The sequence below is a fragment of the Condylura cristata genome, unplaced genomic scaffold (genome assembly GCF_000260355.1).
Source record: "Condylura cristata isolate star-nosed mole 26May11 unplaced genomic scaffold, ConCri1.0 scaffold00008, whole genome shotgun sequence".
Classification (NCBI taxonomy): domain Eukaryota; kingdom Metazoa; phylum Chordata; class Mammalia; order Eulipotyphla; family Talpidae; genus Condylura; species Condylura cristata.
Genome location: NW_004567109.1, coordinates 756,928 through 774,599, shown reverse-complemented (window position 1 = coordinate 774,599; position 17,672 = coordinate 756,928). Strand labels below are relative to the sequence as shown.

General features: G+C 61.5%; 2 protein-coding genes across 2 annotated transcripts in view; one reads left to right on the top strand and one right to left on the bottom strand.

The window, feature by feature from the left end:
- Nucleotides 1-7,895, bottom strand: part of LOC101619831 — a 102,029-nt gene extending 94,134 nt beyond the window's left edge. Inside the window, exon 1 of the mRNA XM_012722062.1 lies at nucleotides 7,733-7,895. Coding sequence (XP_012577516.1) covers nucleotides 7,733-7,895 — 163 coding nt within the window. The remainder of the gene's footprint in view (nucleotides 1-7,732) is intronic.
- The window catches only part of DNAJC11 (DnaJ (Hsp40) homolog, subfamily C, member 11), a 28,975-nt gene continuing 11,331 nt past the window's right edge, over nucleotides 29-17,672 (top strand). Inside the window, exons 1-4 of the mRNA XM_004678486.2 lie at nucleotides 29-199; nucleotides 11,126-11,255; nucleotides 13,341-13,414; nucleotides 16,510-16,611. Coding sequence (XP_004678543.1) covers nucleotides 11,168-11,255; nucleotides 13,341-13,414; nucleotides 16,510-16,611 — 264 coding nt within the window. The 5' untranslated portion in view covers nucleotides 29-199; nucleotides 11,126-11,167. The remainder of the gene's footprint in view (nucleotides 200-11,125; nucleotides 11,256-13,340; nucleotides 13,415-16,509; nucleotides 16,612-17,672) is intronic.

The window sequence follows — 17,672 nt, the reverse complement described above, 5'->3', positions numbered from 1 at the left end:
GGGAGCGGGGCTCCCGGCCCCCCAGGACCCGGCACCGCGTCCGGCTCACCTGCCCGCCCTGGCGGGGTGACCGACCGACTCGTCTCCCCGACCGGCGGCTTCGGGCTCTGAGGCTCCCACACCAAGGTCAAGGCCACCAGGAACCTCCCGGGTTCTGTCCGGGCCCGGAGCCTTCTGTGGGGATGTTCCACCTCCGAGAGTGAGTCCACCCAGCCCACACCGGGCCTGGAGCCGTGCTTGCCCCGAGCTGCCGCCCCAGACCCGAGTGCGCCCCCCGCACTCGGGCCTCAGGTCGGAGGCCTCATGTGTGCCAGCTCCGAGGCCGGGAAAGAAGCGGCGCCCCCGCGGGCCCGAGTCCCCCACACCACGTGCTTGTGGCCTGTTTGTCCCCCAAAGGAGAGATAATAAGAGATCGGGGCACGACGGCCCATTCCGTTGAGGTTTTTGTTGACTGGTCCAGTTGAGATCGGCGTGAAGGGCAAAAAGGCTTCCAAGGTCAGGCGGTAAGGTGGACAGCTTATCTCGCAGGTGCCTGGTCAGCCTTCCCAGCCCCCGTGGAAATCCTTAATTTCAGCCCTCGGGTTGTGCAGGGAACAGAGCTAGCCATATCTGGCCCTCCGAGCTAAAGCCAGCTTAGGAGTATGTTGTCACTACATGGCAACTTGTAGGGTGACCATAACAGCTGTCATGAAAAGTGCTTCCTGCCTGCAGGACCACCATTGCCAAGTGGCCATTTTGCCTTATTTTATCTCCTTGCGTTCTCAGGTGAGCCCCCCGGTCAGGTATTAATTAAGGTGACCCTTGGGTCAGTTGAGGAAAAGGCTTGGGGCTATGAAGTAACTTGCACCAGGGCCTGAACTGGACCCTCGGCTGTCAGACTCTGGGGCCCAGCGCTTGACTCTAGACTGTGCTACCACCTTGGTTTACCAGTTAGTCCTCAGATGGCAGAGCTGCAGGTCCTGGGCACCCACATAACCCCTCAGAGGTGTTAGCTACCTATTTATGATGAAAATAGCCCGTGAATCACTTTTTGTTAGCCACAGATCTTGGTGAGCTGCCCCAGTGCCCCCGAGACTCTTGTTCCCATTTGCGACTACAGCGGCGAGGTTTGGGGCTGTGGCTTCTTTGCCCTGCGGTTTCTTCGCCTTCGAAGGAAGCCAGCTGGCAAGTCGTTCTTTCCGTTTTCTCTCGTTCTCGAAGCAAAGCAATGAAAACAGCTTTTCTGAAACCAGCCTTTCTTACACTCACTTGTCATCAGTCTGGTTTATCAGCACTGAGCAGCCATTTATTAGGCGTCCCGAACCACCAGCAGCTGCAAATCAGCAAAGAAATCGAGAATAAAAGGCTCGGCCAGGGTCGTAGGTAACCATTTGTCGAAGGAGTGTAGGACCTGTCATGTATTGGGCTGTGGGGAGGGAGCCAAAGGAAATGTCTTGCCTACAACACTCACTCTCCCTAAGGAGCGAAGGCACCTCCGTGTTTTGGCTATTCGCGAATTCCGTAGGCACGAGGTACTCTGCGTTGCCTTTCTGGACAAATTCAGCGAGATGCCAGCAGGCATGACATCCAGGTTTCACCTCAGGATCTTGTTAGAAATGAAGGTGATGTGTGGGCTTGATATTTCTGGGATGTTTTTGTGATATTTGATATTTGATATTTCTGGGATGTTTTATTTCAACCTGAAGTTGAAATAACATAGCTTGGTTGGAGAAAAACTAGAAGGAACTGGCATTCTTTCACGTGAGGTCAGGAGAAGGTAGCAACACCTGTTTTCGAGCTTGTCATCAGTTCCTCCACTTGGTGTCTTGTCAGTGCGCGGGGAGGCCAGCGCTGCTCCAGGGGAACGTCCCCGGGCTGCAGAAGGTGCCGCGAAACCTTTTCCTAAGGAATCGCAGGCGGAAGCAACCTGACCCCAAGCCGCGGGTCTTGTTTAAAAATTATAGACACGATACATGATTAAAACAATTGGAACAACTGGGGAGTCGCCCTCCCCAGATTCCAGTCGTCATCTTCCTGGCCATACTCCAGAGAGCGAGGCAGCAGGCAGCCAGGCTCGTGTTCTGGCGGTCCTCACCGCCGCCTCCGCACGGTCCCGCTTCCTGTTGCAGAGCAGGGCCGGTCCCACTCCGCGTGGACGGGAGGGAGCCGCCCTTCATCGGTGGGGCGCTCGGAGCGGCTGTCGTCCCTGCCAGAGGCAGCATCAGAGGCCAGAAATGACTGAGCTGAGATTTTCCAGAATGTATCAGGAGAGAGGGTTGAGATAGAAATTTCCTTAACTTTACGTTTTTTAGAAACAGTTGAGTGGACACACTTCAATCTGTCCCTAATTAATTGGCTGGTTCCTAGCTTATGGCAGCACATGACCTTTGAAAGAGTTTTCTTTGTATTCACAGCATACAGTGCCTAGAATCCACGGTCCCGAGCCATTTAACCTTAAAGGAGCCAGCCCACTCCGACTGTAAGCACTTTTTGAAAATAGGTATGAAGTAAAACATAAAACTTAAGCAGCAGCGCTCTTGTCTGTGACCCGACGTGGACCCCCGCCGGGTCGTCCTTCCACACCGCGTGCCTGGGCGCTGCCGGCCCCGCCTTCCCTTGGAAAGGGGGTCCCCGCGAGGACCCTGGTGTCGGGCACCTCACTCCTGAACGCATGTGGCATTGTCCAGGTTTCTCTGGCGGCAGGTTACTCCATGGGGTGGGGCTGCTGGCCCTGCTGCACAGATCTGGGGAGCAGCACCCCCACCTCCCAACCAGGACAGCTCAGCCCCTGGCGAACTGAAAAGGCCGGACCGGAGGGTGGTTGAGTTTTAAGGAGGGATCTAGAGGTGGACTGAGGGCACTGGTCAGTGAGCTTGCCAGCCCCTGGGTGCTGTTCAGGTCTGGCCCTGATAACAATCCCCCCGCGTGATCTCCCATGCAGGCCCAGCGTCTGTGCCCCTCGCCAGGCGTGGACCCTTTGCTCCACTTTCTTTGCCGTTGACCTGTAGTGACAGGTGTAGCGTACCAAGCCCTTCCCGGGAGCCAGGCACGCGCTGTATCGGGGGTTGGCCCGTATGTGAGCGTGATGTGAGGTGTTCAGGCAGTCGTCACCATTTCTTGGATTCTGGCAAACACAGTGTTGCTTATTGAAAAGGGACAGGCGTGGCCACGGGAGCCCGGAGCCCGGTCTGGGCCTGCCGCCCAGCTGTCAGGGAGACTTGTCCCCAGCTGTGCCTCAGCCTAGGTTGAGGCTTCCTGCACTCTCAGAACGCCCCTTCCTACAAGGTCTTAACTTTGACTTGGGGCCTCCCAGAAGCTGGGCTGAGCAGGAGAGGCTGACGCGCACCAGGGGTCATGCAAAAGAGAGTGGGAGCCAGAGAGCCACGCTCAGCCATGGTCCGGCTGGGGGAGGGTGCCCAGCCTTGTCCATGGGTGCGGGAGGTCTGGGGGCGACTAGGAGAGCACCCAGCGGCCGGCTTGTGTCTTCTCACACCAGCGGGCTCACTGGATCGGTCCCAGAAGCCTGAGCCCCAACTCCTGGAGTGGTGAGGCCTCATAGGGGCTGGAGGAGGACGCTCGTCACCCCTCCTTTATGGTTCAGGAAGGGGGGCGAGGTGGCTGTAGCTAGTTCCACGCAGCAGGCTGCCAAGGCCGCGGAATCCAAGCAGACCTGGGGCACTTCCTGCCTCGGTTAAACTTAAAAATGTGGTTTTAATGTCCAGGAAGGTGACTGCTGCCGCTCTGCTTTGGTCATTTCAAGCCATTACGCCCTGAAAATGCAAGACTCTGGTTCCATATTATCAACCAAAATACCTCCTGGTCTGCTTTGAAGAAGAGATTTCAGTGGAAAACGTTCCTGTTTGCTGGAAGCTGGCCCTAGGCACGTGGAGGGCGTGTTCCTCGAGGCTGGGCCGTTCACTGTTTACTTGTGTGACTTTCGCTTTCATTTTAGACCCCACCTGCTGGAGGGTTAAGACAATAAACAGCTGAGTAGACAAAGTAATGCAAACCCTGGGCCTCCTGGTTAGGGCTCAGCACCACCAGGGCATCACCGCTACAGCCTAAGTGCTAGCCTGAGTCCGTCCCCGCCAGGGAGTGACCCCTAGGCCGCAGCAGGCCTCTCCTGCGTCCCCGCTGCTCCCTCAGCAATGGGTTCCAGTCCATCGGCCTGCTCTGCTCCCCACTCTGTCTGGGGAGTCCCCTCGGCCCTACCCCTGCACCTCTGGCCTGCGCCCCTGCTCTTCTGTGCATAAGTAAGTAAATCTGGACAGCAATGTTGATGCGAGCCCTAGAAAGGGGCACACATTCAGGTGCAAGCCCCACCGGCCAGTGCTGGCAGGAGCCAGAACATTCTGGACAGCAAAATGCCACCAGCCAGCAGAAGCCCGATGGAGCAGGCAGCTGTAACCGACAGATGGGCGTGCCCGAGCAAAAGTATGGGGTCTGGCTTTTAGGGGGAGACAGGCCAGACCTTGATGTGGAGTCAGGGCCGACTTCGGCCTGACCAGGAAGAGGCCGGCCCTCGCCCAGCCTCTGCTTTCCTCACACTGGCTTTGTGTCTCAAGGGCGTCAGCGGAGCGCAGGGACATGACCAGGAAGAGAAATGGAGAAAGGAAGGGGGGGGAACTGACGCCCTTGGAATGACCCTGACGAGGAGTCCAGGTTTTTCTCCTCTGGACCCTTTGTTCTCGTCAGTTGTGATGGGGGTGTGGGGGCACAGACCCCCCCCCCCCGCCCTTAAACCTCCAAGAGCGCTTGGCCCTTCCTCTGTTCTTTCTGACTGGGGTCTGGCATCACTGGTGCCTGTTCCAGCTGGGCCCACATGGCCGTGGCAGGGTTGCAGGGTGCCGGATGTGGCTCAGAGGAGGCGGCGTGGGTCCTGGCTGTGGTCAGCCCCCCGTGCACTGTTCACTCATGACCGGCCCCCTCCGGAGTCCGCCCTCCTAGGGTGACTCCTGACAGGCACCAGCATCGGGGTGAGGCAGGGTGGGGGTGACTTGCACTGCCCTTGCTGGGGAGCGCCTCTGCGTGCTAGAGGGTGAAGGGCCAAGGGCGAGCGGGGGCTGGGACACTTCCCAGCGCCTGACTGGGGCGCCCGGCCATGGTTCGTCACCCCTAAGGTAGGGCAGTAATCTGGCTCGCAGGACTGCGGCCACGCGCCCGGGCTGGCTGGGTCGGGTCTGTACCATGCAGAGCGGGTGACACTGGGCTCCTCGCAGGTCAGGACCGTCAACAGGTGAACCAGAGGGTGCGCGCCAGCCCCTGGCCACACTGGCTGTTCATTCCTCGCCTGCTTTTTTTCGGGTCCAAGGGCCGGACCAGGTCACCCCATGTCTTAGACCGCCCCTCAGTTCATCTTTCGGACCCCACTGGCCCTCGCCTTTTGCTGGTAACGTGGTCTGAAAGTGCCTGGGGGAACATCTGGGAACCACTTCCACCTGCGGCTGTCTGGTGGCATTTTGCTGTCAAGAATGTTCTGGGTCACTGCCCACCTGTGCAGCGCCTGGGGCCCCACACCTGCCCGGTCCCTCTGCTTGGTGGCTCAGCTTCGCCCTGCCCGCCGCCAGCTCCCCCAGCCCACACATCGAGCAGGCGTCTCGGCAAAGCAGCACACCTGAGGCCTGTGAGCCTGTGCGCCCCCAGCCTCCCTTCGGGACCCCACCCCGCTGCCCTCGCCAGCCCTGCCGCAGGCTGCGACCAGGCACTCGCGGCCGCCTCGTCTGGTGGGCGAGGGTCGCCTCTGGGCTTGCAGCTGCTGCGGCCCAGGTGTGCCAGACTCGCGCCTGCATTGGGAGCCGGGGTGCGCTGCCCTCCAGGCCCGGCCGCTTCCTGGGGCCTTTGCCCGCAGCTGCCTTGGCCGCCCCTGAGCTGAGCCCCGCACCGCCCGGTCAGCACCCCGGTGGGGGAGCGGCTCCAGCCTGTGCCTCCTGGAGACAGGCCGGCTCTTGTTATGGGGGAACATTTGGCCATGTCAGCAGATCCCTCGAGGGGAGCTTACCAGAAAGAGCTTGCTGATGCTGAGCCCTCACCTCGGGGACGGTTGACCATCAGGGCCGAGAGCAAAGAGAAGCTTCAGGCACGAGCCTTGTGCTCTGCCGGAGACGTCTGCCCTGCTGCCAGGCCAGGGAGGCGCAGCCCAGTGGGTCGTCGCGGCACCCCTGTGCCGCCGCGGCGGAGAGGCTGCTGCGCCCCCCATAACGGCCCAGTGCGGTGTCTGCGAGCGAGTGCAGTTCAGGCGCACTTGACTTCCTTGGCACGCGCTGGCGCACTCTGGGCAGTAAGCAGACCTGGGCTGCCAGATGGGAGGGTGGGGGCGCAGGGGACTCGCTTGAAAGCCGGCTCTGCTGGGATGGCCCCACGGAGGTGCCATAGTGCAGCCTGGAGCCTCTTGACATTGGGGGTGACTCCATGACACTGTTGGGGTCCCATCCTGTTTATGGGTGAAGTCCACGGAGGGGATTCAGCTTCAGCGCTTCATCGTGTGTGCCTGGTCCGGTTCAGTGGCCGGGTCCTGCCCTGCTGGGCAACTGGGCTGACCTCATCCTCGAGCCAGTCGCTCCCCGCTGGCAGGAGACTGTACGGGCCCTCGCCACAGAGCAGCCTGACTCAGCACAAAGCGCAAAGCGCCCTGGTGTTGACGAGCTCTGAGATCGCGTCTCCTCCCAGTCGTGTGAGCACCAAGTATCGTAAAAAATCACAGGTCTTAACTAGCTGGCACGGTTTCTTCCCGTTGGATTCTCACGGAGCGCATGGCCAGACGTGGTTGTGGTAATCCGGCACATTCCCAAAGCCAGTACAGCTCGTGGGGACTTAACTGCCGAAGTGCAGCACACCTTGAGAGCCGCTGCCCTGGAGAGGCCGAGGCGGGCATCTGCCTCCCAGCGGCTCCCGCTGCGGCCAGGGGAGTAGAGAGCTGTAGGTTTGGTTTTGTAAGAAACAGAGGCTCATGTTTATTTAAGGTAAAGCTAGAAGCTGGAAGAAAATCATAAATGCTGCTTCATGTTTTATAGCGCTCGAGAAGAATCCGTGATGTGTGTATTTGATCAGAAATCCCTATTTCCGACATTAAAAGCAGCCTTGAAGGTGTAAATGTCAGGAGGGATGGGCATTCCTCCAGGGTCTGAAGCAGCACCCACCCCAGGGGGCGGGGCAAGGCCTGCCCTGTCCCCTCAGGTGGCCCCAGGCGGAATCCTGGCTGACTGGGCCTGGTCAGGTCACATTCAGAGGAGGGCTGAGGCAGTGAGGTCATGGCTCTCCATTTTGGACCCGGTGGCTCTTCTCCGGACACTAACGTCTGTAAGGAACTCTTGGAAGTCAAACAGAAGAACACCGTAGGGAGGAGAAAGCCGAAATGCAGGGAGCCCTGGGGAAAGCGCCGGTGCGCGCCTCTGCTGCCATCAGCTTGGCCAAGACTTGGTGCCTTCTGCGGGCCTGCGCAGCGCCCACGGGCTGGGGTGGTCACTGCCCTGTCGGGAGACGGACCGCTGTTCTCCAAAGACACCGGGCCAGGGAGGGCTCGGGCCTGGGCACAGTCCAGAGAGGGCAGCGCGCGGGAGGCTTCATGGAAGTAAAATTTAAAATCAGAACGTCAGTTCTTAGACAAATACCGCAGAGTGAAGCCGGAGGCCTTCAGCAGCTACCGCGAGGAAAATCCTCGGGGTGGAAAGGGCGCAAGGCCGGGAGAGAGGTGCCCCGAGGGAGACCGGGCGGTGGGTGAAGGTTCCCGCGCCAGCCGGAGTGACCTCGCTCTCACCAGCAGCCTTGGCCGAGGGCAGCACGGCCAGGCGTTGGGAAAGCCCCTCCGAGCTAGGTCCTGTACTCTGCTCAGCCAGCGGGGGACCGGCGGCCTGGGCACCCCGCACGTCAACAGGCGGGGCGTGGCAGCCCCCCGACACCTGCTCCACCAGCCCCTCCATCTCGTCCCCACTCTGCCTGCTTGGGTGATGTGGTGCGTGACCGTGTGTGAACATTTTCAGAGATGTAGAGTCTAAAAAATGTTTCTTTCCAGCCAGCCTGGTAAAGGAAAGTGCTGGAAATTGATCACCAAAACAAAAGAAAACGGGGCCTCCCTGGTGGCCCGAGGGTAAAGTGTCAGTGCTGTGAAGCAATCTGCAGCCACTGCTGCCATCCCCGGCCAGGGAGTGGCCCCCAGGACACAGCAGCCCTCTCCTGTCCCCCGCTGCTCCCTCAGCAGTGGGTTTTGATGGATCAAATCGTGTTACAGCGGCTGCCAACAGCTTCGTGGTGCTATGCTTTAGCCACCAGGGAGGACCCGTAAAAATTTTATTTTATTTTTTAAGATTTATTTATTTATGCATACAGAACTGGGGTTCGAGCAAGAGGTGTGGGGCGGTGAGAGACTTCACCAGGGACAGTGGGGAGAAGAGCGGCAGACTGACGAAGGGCCCTGCGGAGGGGAGCGGCGGGCGGACAGGAGTCTGCACACCGTGCGGTCACCTCCCCGGCGGGGGTCAAGCTGTGCTGCAGGGCTGCGGGTCACTTCCTAGTGCTGCGCTTTAACCCGTTGCGCCACCAGGAGGCCCTCCCCGTGTAAACTCTAGAGCTGGCTTGTCGGGGTCTTCCCAGACCACCCGGCGGGCCCGCGCCTCCGGTCGCCGACCTCAGCAGTCTTCCGACTCCGCGTTCAGGACTTGCGCAGACGTGTCGCTTGTGTCCGGGCGTCCGGTGAGGACGCGCGCGGCTGCCTCTCGGTCTGTTTCGGTTCCTCTGGAACACGCGCCGGCCCCTTACCCCGACCTTGCGGCCTGACACCCTCAGTCCTGGTGCCCTCTTGTAGGTTCTCCCGCGTCAGCGCGTGGCGGCGGCGGGTGCAGCTGCGCGCCCCCCTCCCGCCCGCGCGCCCCCTTCTCTTCGTGGCGCATCCGGCACCCGGCCCACGGTCCCAGCACGCCGGCGAACTCTGTGGGCAGGTCACAGGGCCTTCCTCCGTGAACTGCACGACTTCCCGGGCCGGGTCGCTAGCAGTGACTCTCCACAGAGGAGACAGGCGAGGTCAGCACCACGGGCTGCCCTCTGGCCGGTGGCGGCCTGGCGGCGCGGCGAATGCCGGCTCTTCATGGCGGCGGGAGGGCTGGTCCCTTGTGGGCTGTCGAGCCAGCGTCCTTCCCATCAGCCATGATGACAGGCCAGTCTGACCATTATTGAATGTGATATTTGTTCAAAATGAAGCTTCTCGTTTCTGATTCTTAATCATAGCACATTGCACCTCCTGCTAGGGTCTGTCCTCGCCCGGCACCCACGAGAGCCGGCAGATCCGAGCCTGCACCTGTGACTTTAGCAAGGTGCTGGGCAGACAGTAAAAACTTGCTGCAAGAAAATAACTTATGGCTGCCTGGGAAAGAGCAAGCCCCGAGGACGTCCTCACGGGAGGAGCCTCCTTGGCCAGCTCTTTCTTGTTTTCTTTTTAGACTTAAACAACGGTGTTTGGAACCTTCACAGGGAAGGAACAAGGTGGGAGAGGAGTAGGGCCGCCGCACTGCAGGCTCTCACCGGGGGCCGCAGCCACGGCGGGAGCCGTGGGCTCTGACGAGTGAGCGAGCCCACTCGCAGGCCACCGAGGCCCTGAGCCCCGCTGTGGGCTGCCCTGTGCCGTCACTCTGACAGGGACGCGTGTCCCGTCCGCAGGTGACAAGCAGCCGGGCTTTAAGGCGCTGCCATCGGTGCGTTTTGCTGCGCGGCTGTGGCGTGGGCCCTGGGTGGCCTCCCTCGCGCGCCTGGGGAGCTGTTGGCCCTCGCACAGACCAGCAGGCTCACGGCCCCCACTGCAGCCTCAGAACGCGGCGGTGGGCGTACCGGCAGTCGGTACCAGAGGGCCAGCTGGGAGAGGAGCACTGATTCCTGGAGAGAAGGGCGCTTCGACACCAAGCTCGCCCCTTTTCCAGTGACGCAGTCCATGGAATGGTCGAGAAACTCCTGACCTGTTGTGCCTCACTCTGTAGCTGTGACTGTCTCCTGCCTGGCCCAAGTCCCTTTCTGATGAAGGGTCATGTGCAGGCAGGCAGCGCTGGGGAGGCCCACAGCAGCCGCAGCCCCACAGGCTCCCCCTGAGGGAGGCCTCCGGGCCGGACAAGCTGGGCCGTGCAGCCGGTGTGTCTGCCTGCAGCCCGCAGAGGGCCTCGGGGACACACACAGACGGCCTGCTGTAGCGCCTGAATAATTTAGTCTCATATGAAATATTTAAATTTCCTGCCAAAATTTCTAAAGCACTGTCAGGTTCTCTCTCCTAGTCAGTGAAAAAGCTCATAAGCCTGGACTTGGGAGACACTGAAGCGTGGGGGACATCACAGAAGCAGCCCATCTTCCTTGGGGACCCCGCTCCCTTGAATGATGGGTCTCTGCCTCGCCCCCGCTGGTGTCAGCCCTGCCCAGACGCCGGCCGGGGCCTCTGGAGTGTTGTCCCTGCTCGGGCAGTGCCGCCGTGGCCGGAGCGGGGCCCGTCTTCCTCGACACGGGGCAGGGTGGGGCTGCCCGCGGAGCAGCTCGATGCCCGCGTCCCAGCGGGCGCGAGGTCGGGCCGGGCTCCCGGGCAGCGGGCCCGGGGCAGGGCCGGCGAGACAGCCGAGCAGCTCGGACCGTGGCCTTCACTGCCAGGCAGGCGGCGCGTCCTCCCTCTTCTTCCTCCGTGTGGTGGCGACACGCAGAGCCCCTCTGCTCTGCGACCCCAGAGTGACTGCTTATGCGACCCGGGAGTCATGTATGTCGGCTGGGGCCTGTGGGGGCTTTTCCTGCCCCCTCTTGAATCACGGGGTGCAAGTTGGTCTAACAGCTCACGAGTCTGATTTGAAGGATGAACATTGGCTGTGATTCCTTGGTGGGAAAGGGTGGTGCACAGCCTTCCTCGCTGCGCACCTCCGGGGCGGCGGCCTGGCTCCCTCACACGGCTGGGGCTGGTGGCCCCCGGGGCGTCTCCGCGTCAGCGCAGCGCACCCAGGGCCCGTGTGGACACAAGCTTCTGTCCCAGCGTCAGTCAGACATCGTGTTGTCCCCCAGAACAGCCACTGCTGGTGTACCGGCTGTGGGCAACGGCCTCGTTGAAGTGACAGCGTCGCCGGGTGCTTGTCGGCAGTGGCCGGCCGCCCCCGCTGAAGTAGCGCTGGCGGCGGTCTGACCCGCGTCTCTCCTGCAGGCCTCCTCGGAGGAGCTGAAAGCGGCCTACCGCAGGCTGTGCATGCTGTACCACCCCGACAAGCACAGAGACCCCGAGCTCAAGTCACAGGCGGAGCGACTGTTTAACCTCGTCCACCAGGCTTATGAAGGTCAGTGGGGGCCGGGCTCGGGGACGCCGGGGCAGAGGGCCCGAGAGCGAGTGCGAGTGCTCGGCGGCACGTGCGAAGGGCGGTCAGCTCCGTGCTTGCTCTGGCAGAGTGCTGCTTTGCTTTGGAAACAGGCTGCGTTCAGTGGGCAGGAGGCCAGAGTCCACGCGGAGTGGTCGAGCGAGGCCGGGGCCGCCGGCCGGCTTCCTGCCCCCGAGCCCGTCGAGGTGGACCGCAGCCAGCTCTTCCTCGTGAGGAGAGACGAGGACAGCGTGTCACGGAAAGTCACTGTGTGGCGCCGTAGCATTCAGTGCAAGGGAATCCCTAATGAAGGAGAGAAAGTGATGTCAGGAGAACGCTGGGCCAGCGTGAGCAGGTCAGGCCTCTGCACTCACCTCTGACCGTGCAGAAGGGAAGGCGGTGATAGAGTCGCTGCTAAAAGCACCACCAGGTGGTTCCCCTTGGCAGCGTCGGGAAGTCCTGGCAGCAGGGCTGGTGGCCACACGGTGCTGTGCCTGCACCTGATGCCCGGCTCCCCCGCTTAACGTCGCCCAGGCGAGGTCATCTAGCTCCCGCGCACTTCACCCGTCCTTGAAGTCACCTGTCCGCGCCGTCAGATGAGCTGCTCGCCCCGTGCCGCCCGCAGCCTGGCTCAGCGTGACGGCTCGGGATGGGCAGCGCGTGTCCCTCTCGGGGAGCACAAAAGCACGTGCTGTGTGTCACGTCGTCACTTTGCCCAGGTTCGCAGTCGCGCCGAGCAGGTGGCGGCCTGCTGCCCCCACCACTCCCAGCCGCTGCTCCGGCAGCCTGGCCGGAGGCCCGTCTCGATTGCTGTCGCTGCTACGTGGGTGTCCGAGCCGCCAGCAGCGTGCCGCCGTCCGCCGGTGTGGGGGAGCTGAGAGAAAACTAGCAGAGCCAGAGCAAGCACCTGGCCTCGAGCCTCGAGGCCGACGAGGGGCGGGACTGGATGAGCCTGTTCCCTGCCAGGGCGCGCTGGGCCGCTGGCACCCGGGCCTGCAGTGGTCAGCCCGCGCCCTTCTTTCTTCCCTTTCACTGGAGTGTGCAGGGATCTCTGGCGTCTTTTTTTAGTTAACCCTACAAACACGTGAGGAGCCTCTGGGTAGAAAAGATTCAACGTTCTTAAATAGAGGGGCGGTCGGCAGTCAGTTCTACCCAAGTGTAAGTCCCCCCAGTGTCCTCGGAACAGCCCCGCCCTCGTCGAACAATCCGTTGCCGACGTGACACGACCGACACCGTGGGGCAGGGTCTGCCTTCCAGAGCGGGGTGCGGGTAGAGGCGAGCCGGCCTCCGGGTACAGGCTGTCCCAGGAGCCTGCAGCTCCCAAGAGTACGGCCTGCTGTCGTGTTTTCCTTACATGTTGGCGGCCGAGGTTCACTCCTGACCGCGGCACTCTGCACGAGGCGGGACTCGCCCCGCTCTCCTGGCCCAGCTGCCTGTGGTGGTGCGGGACGGGGCGCCCCCGAGGGACCCCCAACTGCCACCTTTGTGCCCGCACGAAGCCCAGGAAGGAACAGTGTTGACGGGGCTGGGCCGAGGCCCCGTGCACCGCCGGTGGGGTGAGAAGGGGCGCGGCCTTGTGGGAAACAGCGCGCTGGTTCCTCACGAGCTGCAGCTGCCAGGCGTGCAGGCACACGCGTTCACGGCAGCCGCGCTGCGGAAGCCGCCTCGGTGTCCTGGACGGAGAAGGTGTGGCGTGCACACCGGGCAGAGCTCCTTAGCTTAAAAATGGAGGCAGAGCTGACCCTTCCTGGAGTCCTTACGCCGAGGGAAACCCTCCAGCCCAGGGTGGCAGTGGCGGTGCAGCTCCGCTCACGGAGGCTGTCCAGAGCAGTCACCCTCGTCAGAGGCAAAGGAAAAGGAGAGAGACTAGCCCGGACACCAGAAATGTCAAGTTTCTCACCTACAGTCACCTCTGAACGTGTCTTATGCTGAGCCCAAGAGCAGTGAAGAGCAGGGGTGGAGGGCTTTTCTGGGGAGGCCGTGTTTGAGGGGGCTTAGCAGAGGGCTGACCTGTGGCGGTGTTGCCGGGATGACCGGCTGTAAATGTGTCTGGTTTTTAATTTGCAGTGCTTAGTGACCCCCAAACCAGGGCCATCTATGACATCTACGGGAAGAGAGGCCTGGAGATGGAAGGCTGGGAGGTAAGAAGCTCTGCGTCCTCTGTCCCAGTCACGGATGGCTGCAGGACACCCCACCTGCGCCCCACAGCCGTGTGATGACTTGGGGGGGGCGGGGGGTGGATGTTCCCTCTCTTCCCCGCTGGGCCTCTGGCTGGGCTCGAGTCCAGACCTGCCTCTAACCCTGGACGCAGCGAGTCAGACACGGGTCGTTGGCGTGCCCAGCCCAAGGGGGTGACAGGAGAGTGTCTGAGGGTGGGGTTCTCTCAGCACGTTCCCCTCTGTTCCGAGCCCCTCCACCAGAGACCGTGCGTGAGGGCCAGGACGTGCCTTTGCTCATGTGGCCTGTGCACGGCCGGGAGCAGAGAAAGCTGAGGAGCTGGCAGAGGTGGCGGCCGCGACGGGGCGGCGATGAGCCGGACAGCAGAGAGCAGGATCGTGGCCCCGGGCTGTCACTGGGGTGCAGCCTTCGTGCCACGGGCAGGTCGCCACCCCTCATTATCTGAAAGATGAGAACGCTGCAGGTGAAAGGGGGCGTGAGAATTAGTCGTGAGCTTGCTTTGAGGCCGTGTGTGTGTCGGCCGTAGCTTTCCTGAAGAGATGCAGTTTCACGCCCAAGAAATGTAGGTGGCTGTGGCTGGGTGGACGGCGGCCTCTCAGCGGCAGACCCTTGGCGCTGTCGGCACTGACTCTCGAGCCTGTCCCTGCCCAGTCCGGTGTGGACCCCACAGTGGCCTTCCTGTGCCGCGTGGTGGGGCAGCCGTCTGCCTCGCCGCCTGGCAGCCGGTCCGGGCTGCGCCCGGAGAGCCGAGTCTGGCGCCCACAACGGGTGCAGCCGCCGCTCCCAGCCTGGGAGGCCTCGCAGAAGAGCCAGCTTCTGTACCCTGAAAACCCAGGCGGCCTGGCTGCCCGGGGCAGCCTCGGGGACCCCAGCACTGCCCGGCTTCTGCGCCTGTCCACGCCCCAAGGGGCTCCCGGCCTGGCAGGCGCTTGCTTCCGGCCTCTGCTTCATGGAAGTAGCTTCCCGGCAGCTCGTGGCTGTTTCACCCTGAGAGAACAGTCACATGGCCCCTCTGGCTGCAGCCGCACACTGAAGCTCCCTCTGGAGGGACTCTGGGTCTTGGCAACCTACAGAGCTCAGAGTTCTGCTCTGAAGGGACTTAAAAGGTTAACCGGTGGGCCCTCCCTGGTGGCGCAGTGGGTTAAAGCACAGCACTACGAAGCTTAAGCCACTTCCTCATGAGTTCGATTCCTGCCTTCCCCGGAGGAGTCCACATGGTGAGGCAGACCTCTCCTGACCCGCCCGCTGCTCCCCTCAGCAGTGTACTTCGTCGATCTGCCTGTTCTGCTCCCCACTCTGTCTCTGGTGAATCCTCTCACCCTCCACATCTCTGGCCTGTACCCCAGTTCTATATGAATAAATAAATAAATCTTTAAAAAAAAAAAAAAAAAAAGGTTAACCGGCATTGGAGGCCCTGCAAACCAGCACCTCAGGAATCGTGTCTAGCACGGGCCTGCAGCTCAGAGTAGGTGGCTGCCCAAGGGTCAGCACTTCGGCCCTCCCTCCCCTGCTCCTAGTGGCCCAGCCCACCCCAGAGCACTCGGCCCTTGAGAAACGCTCCCCTCAGGCCCCGGCGCCGGCCTCATGCAGAGTCGCTGCACAGTCACCGGCCGTGGCCAGGTGAGCCGTGGGCCCACCAAGCAGGACTTCAGGAGGCACCGACGCGTTTTAAAGTAGTTTGAGCCCCTTTTTCTTGCTCTCTCTGATGTCCAAGGTCAGACCTAATGGTCCACAGCTCAGAGCGATGAAAAGCGCCTTTGTTTTTATTTTCTCTTAAGGAGAAAAGTTGATAGGAGACGGAAAGGATTGTGGGAGCTCGGAGAAGCAGGCCGCAGGCGGGGGCGAGACACTGCACGGACACAGCAGCTCGCCATCGGCTCGTTCGCTCGGGTCTGGGCGACTGCGGTGCCGCTGCTCTGAAACCGCCTTTCAGAGAGCCACGCTCCTCGTCGTGACCGCCGTTTCGTGTTGGGTTGTTAGAGGAGAAAGTGGATCTGTGTGGGTGTGGCTGCTCGCTTGGGGCTGGGGCTTTTCGAGAGTTCTGGAAGGTCTTCCTTCTGTTTCTTGAAAGCAGGAGTGTCTTGGAGACTTGGTGCTTGTGTTTTTCTTGTTAATACACGGCTGAAGAATAAGATCAGTTTGATAGAAGATAATGACAAGGTTATACGATGAAGCCTATGCGGTGACTCCTGCCTGCTGCCCGTGTGTCGCACCCAGTGACAGGCAGGGCCGTGTCACAAATCAGCCGTCAGCCGTGAGGCGGAGCAGCGCGGAGTTCAGGGACCTGAACTTCTCACTGCCCGTCCCTCGACCAGTTATGACACTGTCCTGTACACATGCACACTTTACGTAATTTTTTAAGCACCCCCACAGCCTTTTCGCACATCACCTGCCTTTTCAGATGTCCTCTGAGCAGCCTCAGGCGCCCACTCTGTTCCTCACGGGCCACCCGTCCCGCGGGCCACTGCTCCTGCCTCGGAGATGACACCCACGTGTCTTCCCTTCGCGAGTTGCTAAGGAAGACACGTTCCTGGTGTCGTCAAGATTTGACCCTGCTGCGCCTCCCGAGCACAGAGGGGTCTGCCGCTGGCTGCCGAGTCTCCGTGTGCTAAAGTGGAGCGGGCATCACGTCACGCGGGCAGAGAGCTCATGTCCTCAAACGCCTGCCGGCCTCCTCCCGGAGCCCGAGAGGCTGAGAGGGCCCTGGGGTCGCCCGGGCCCACAGGGAGGCAGCTGTGCCGACACCCACACCACTTGGGGACAGCTCTGCCTTCGTCTTGATACTTCGCTCGTTGGGAATTTAAACTGGGACTTTTTAAGATTTCTGCAGCCTCAGAGATGTCGCTAAAATGAAGAAAATAGTGCTCAAGTTTCCGGAGCCTGGGGAAGCAGGGCCTTGGGCTGGTGCCGGCGGGGGGCCACGTCGACCGGCTGCGCGCCTGCCCGGCCGGCTGTCTGGGACTGGGGCCAAGGGAGGGCGGGACCGGGCAGGCACCAGGAGATAGCGGCCCATGGGTGCCTCCCTTCCTGGGCCTCACGGTCTCCGTTCTGCCCACAGGTTGTGGAAAGGCGGAGAACACCTGCCGAAATCAGGGAAGAGTTTGAGCGGCTGCAGAGAGAGCGGGAAGAGAGGAGGCTGCAGCAGCGAACCAATCCCAAGGTAGGCCTGGCCCTGACGAGGCCACCCGGCTTTATCCCGAGGCAGGTCTGAGCTCGGTGCCGGGGGACTTTTTGCAGCAGTGAGATACAAGATCGGGGGGGACACACTTTACCTCAGCATGGCCTCTTTCTGGAAAGCAGCTCCCTGCACGCTGCCAGCTAAGCTGTGCTGACCCTGGGAGGAGAGAGAGGAGCCACGCCGGCTGGCCGGGGAAGCGCACGCGCCTCAAGCCCTGTGCGAGGCCGCCTGCAGTGGGGGTGGGGGGTGAGCCGTGTCAGCAAGGACACGCAGGCCACGGAAGGCATGGGGCCAGCAGGTGACCAGTCGTGGCGTCACCCCGCACAGGCTGTGGCCCTCCCGAAGGCTGGGGGCCTGACCCCCTTGACTGGCTGAGTTCCCGCGCAGCTGGGGCTGTGATTCAGTGACGCTCCGCGGCCTGAGTCTTAATGGAGAGAAATGCTCTCCCTTCCGAATGTTTTCTTGCTGAAATAGGTATTTGGACCTGGGTGTTTTCACAGGGATCCTTCCTTTTGGGGCCTCCGGAGTAGTTCTTAAATTGTCCTTTTTAAGTCGTCTTTATTTATGGTCTTTTGATGCTGAGTTCGGTGAGCTCAGATGCCGCAGGCGAGCCTGTGGTTGCCTTCGCTTCCCAGTTGTGTGTCGCCGAATGACGATCCGCCCAGGACCTCACGGTAACTGAAATGTCCCAAGATGCCACTGGGGGTTTCAGAATGAAATCCACTGGGTTCTCTTTACTCTCTGGGTTGTTTTCCCTCCTCGAGAGCTCGACGCCAGGTCTCCTTGGCCGCACGCTGTGGGGACGCGACCGTCACCGTGGTGGCGCTTCACCTCTTGCCCCTGCGAGGGCCCGAGGCCGATTCTTGTTCCGTTGCGCTTAGCGCTCTGGGCGGGCAGCTCGTCAGCTTTCTGAGAATGGAGGCTAAGGGCACCCCAGGGGCCCAGACCTGCCTGTGTTAAAACTCTTACTGATGGTGATCTAGGGTTCAGCTCGGGCTGTCAGGGCCCGAGTCCAACCCCCAGCCCGGGAGACACCCCAGGGC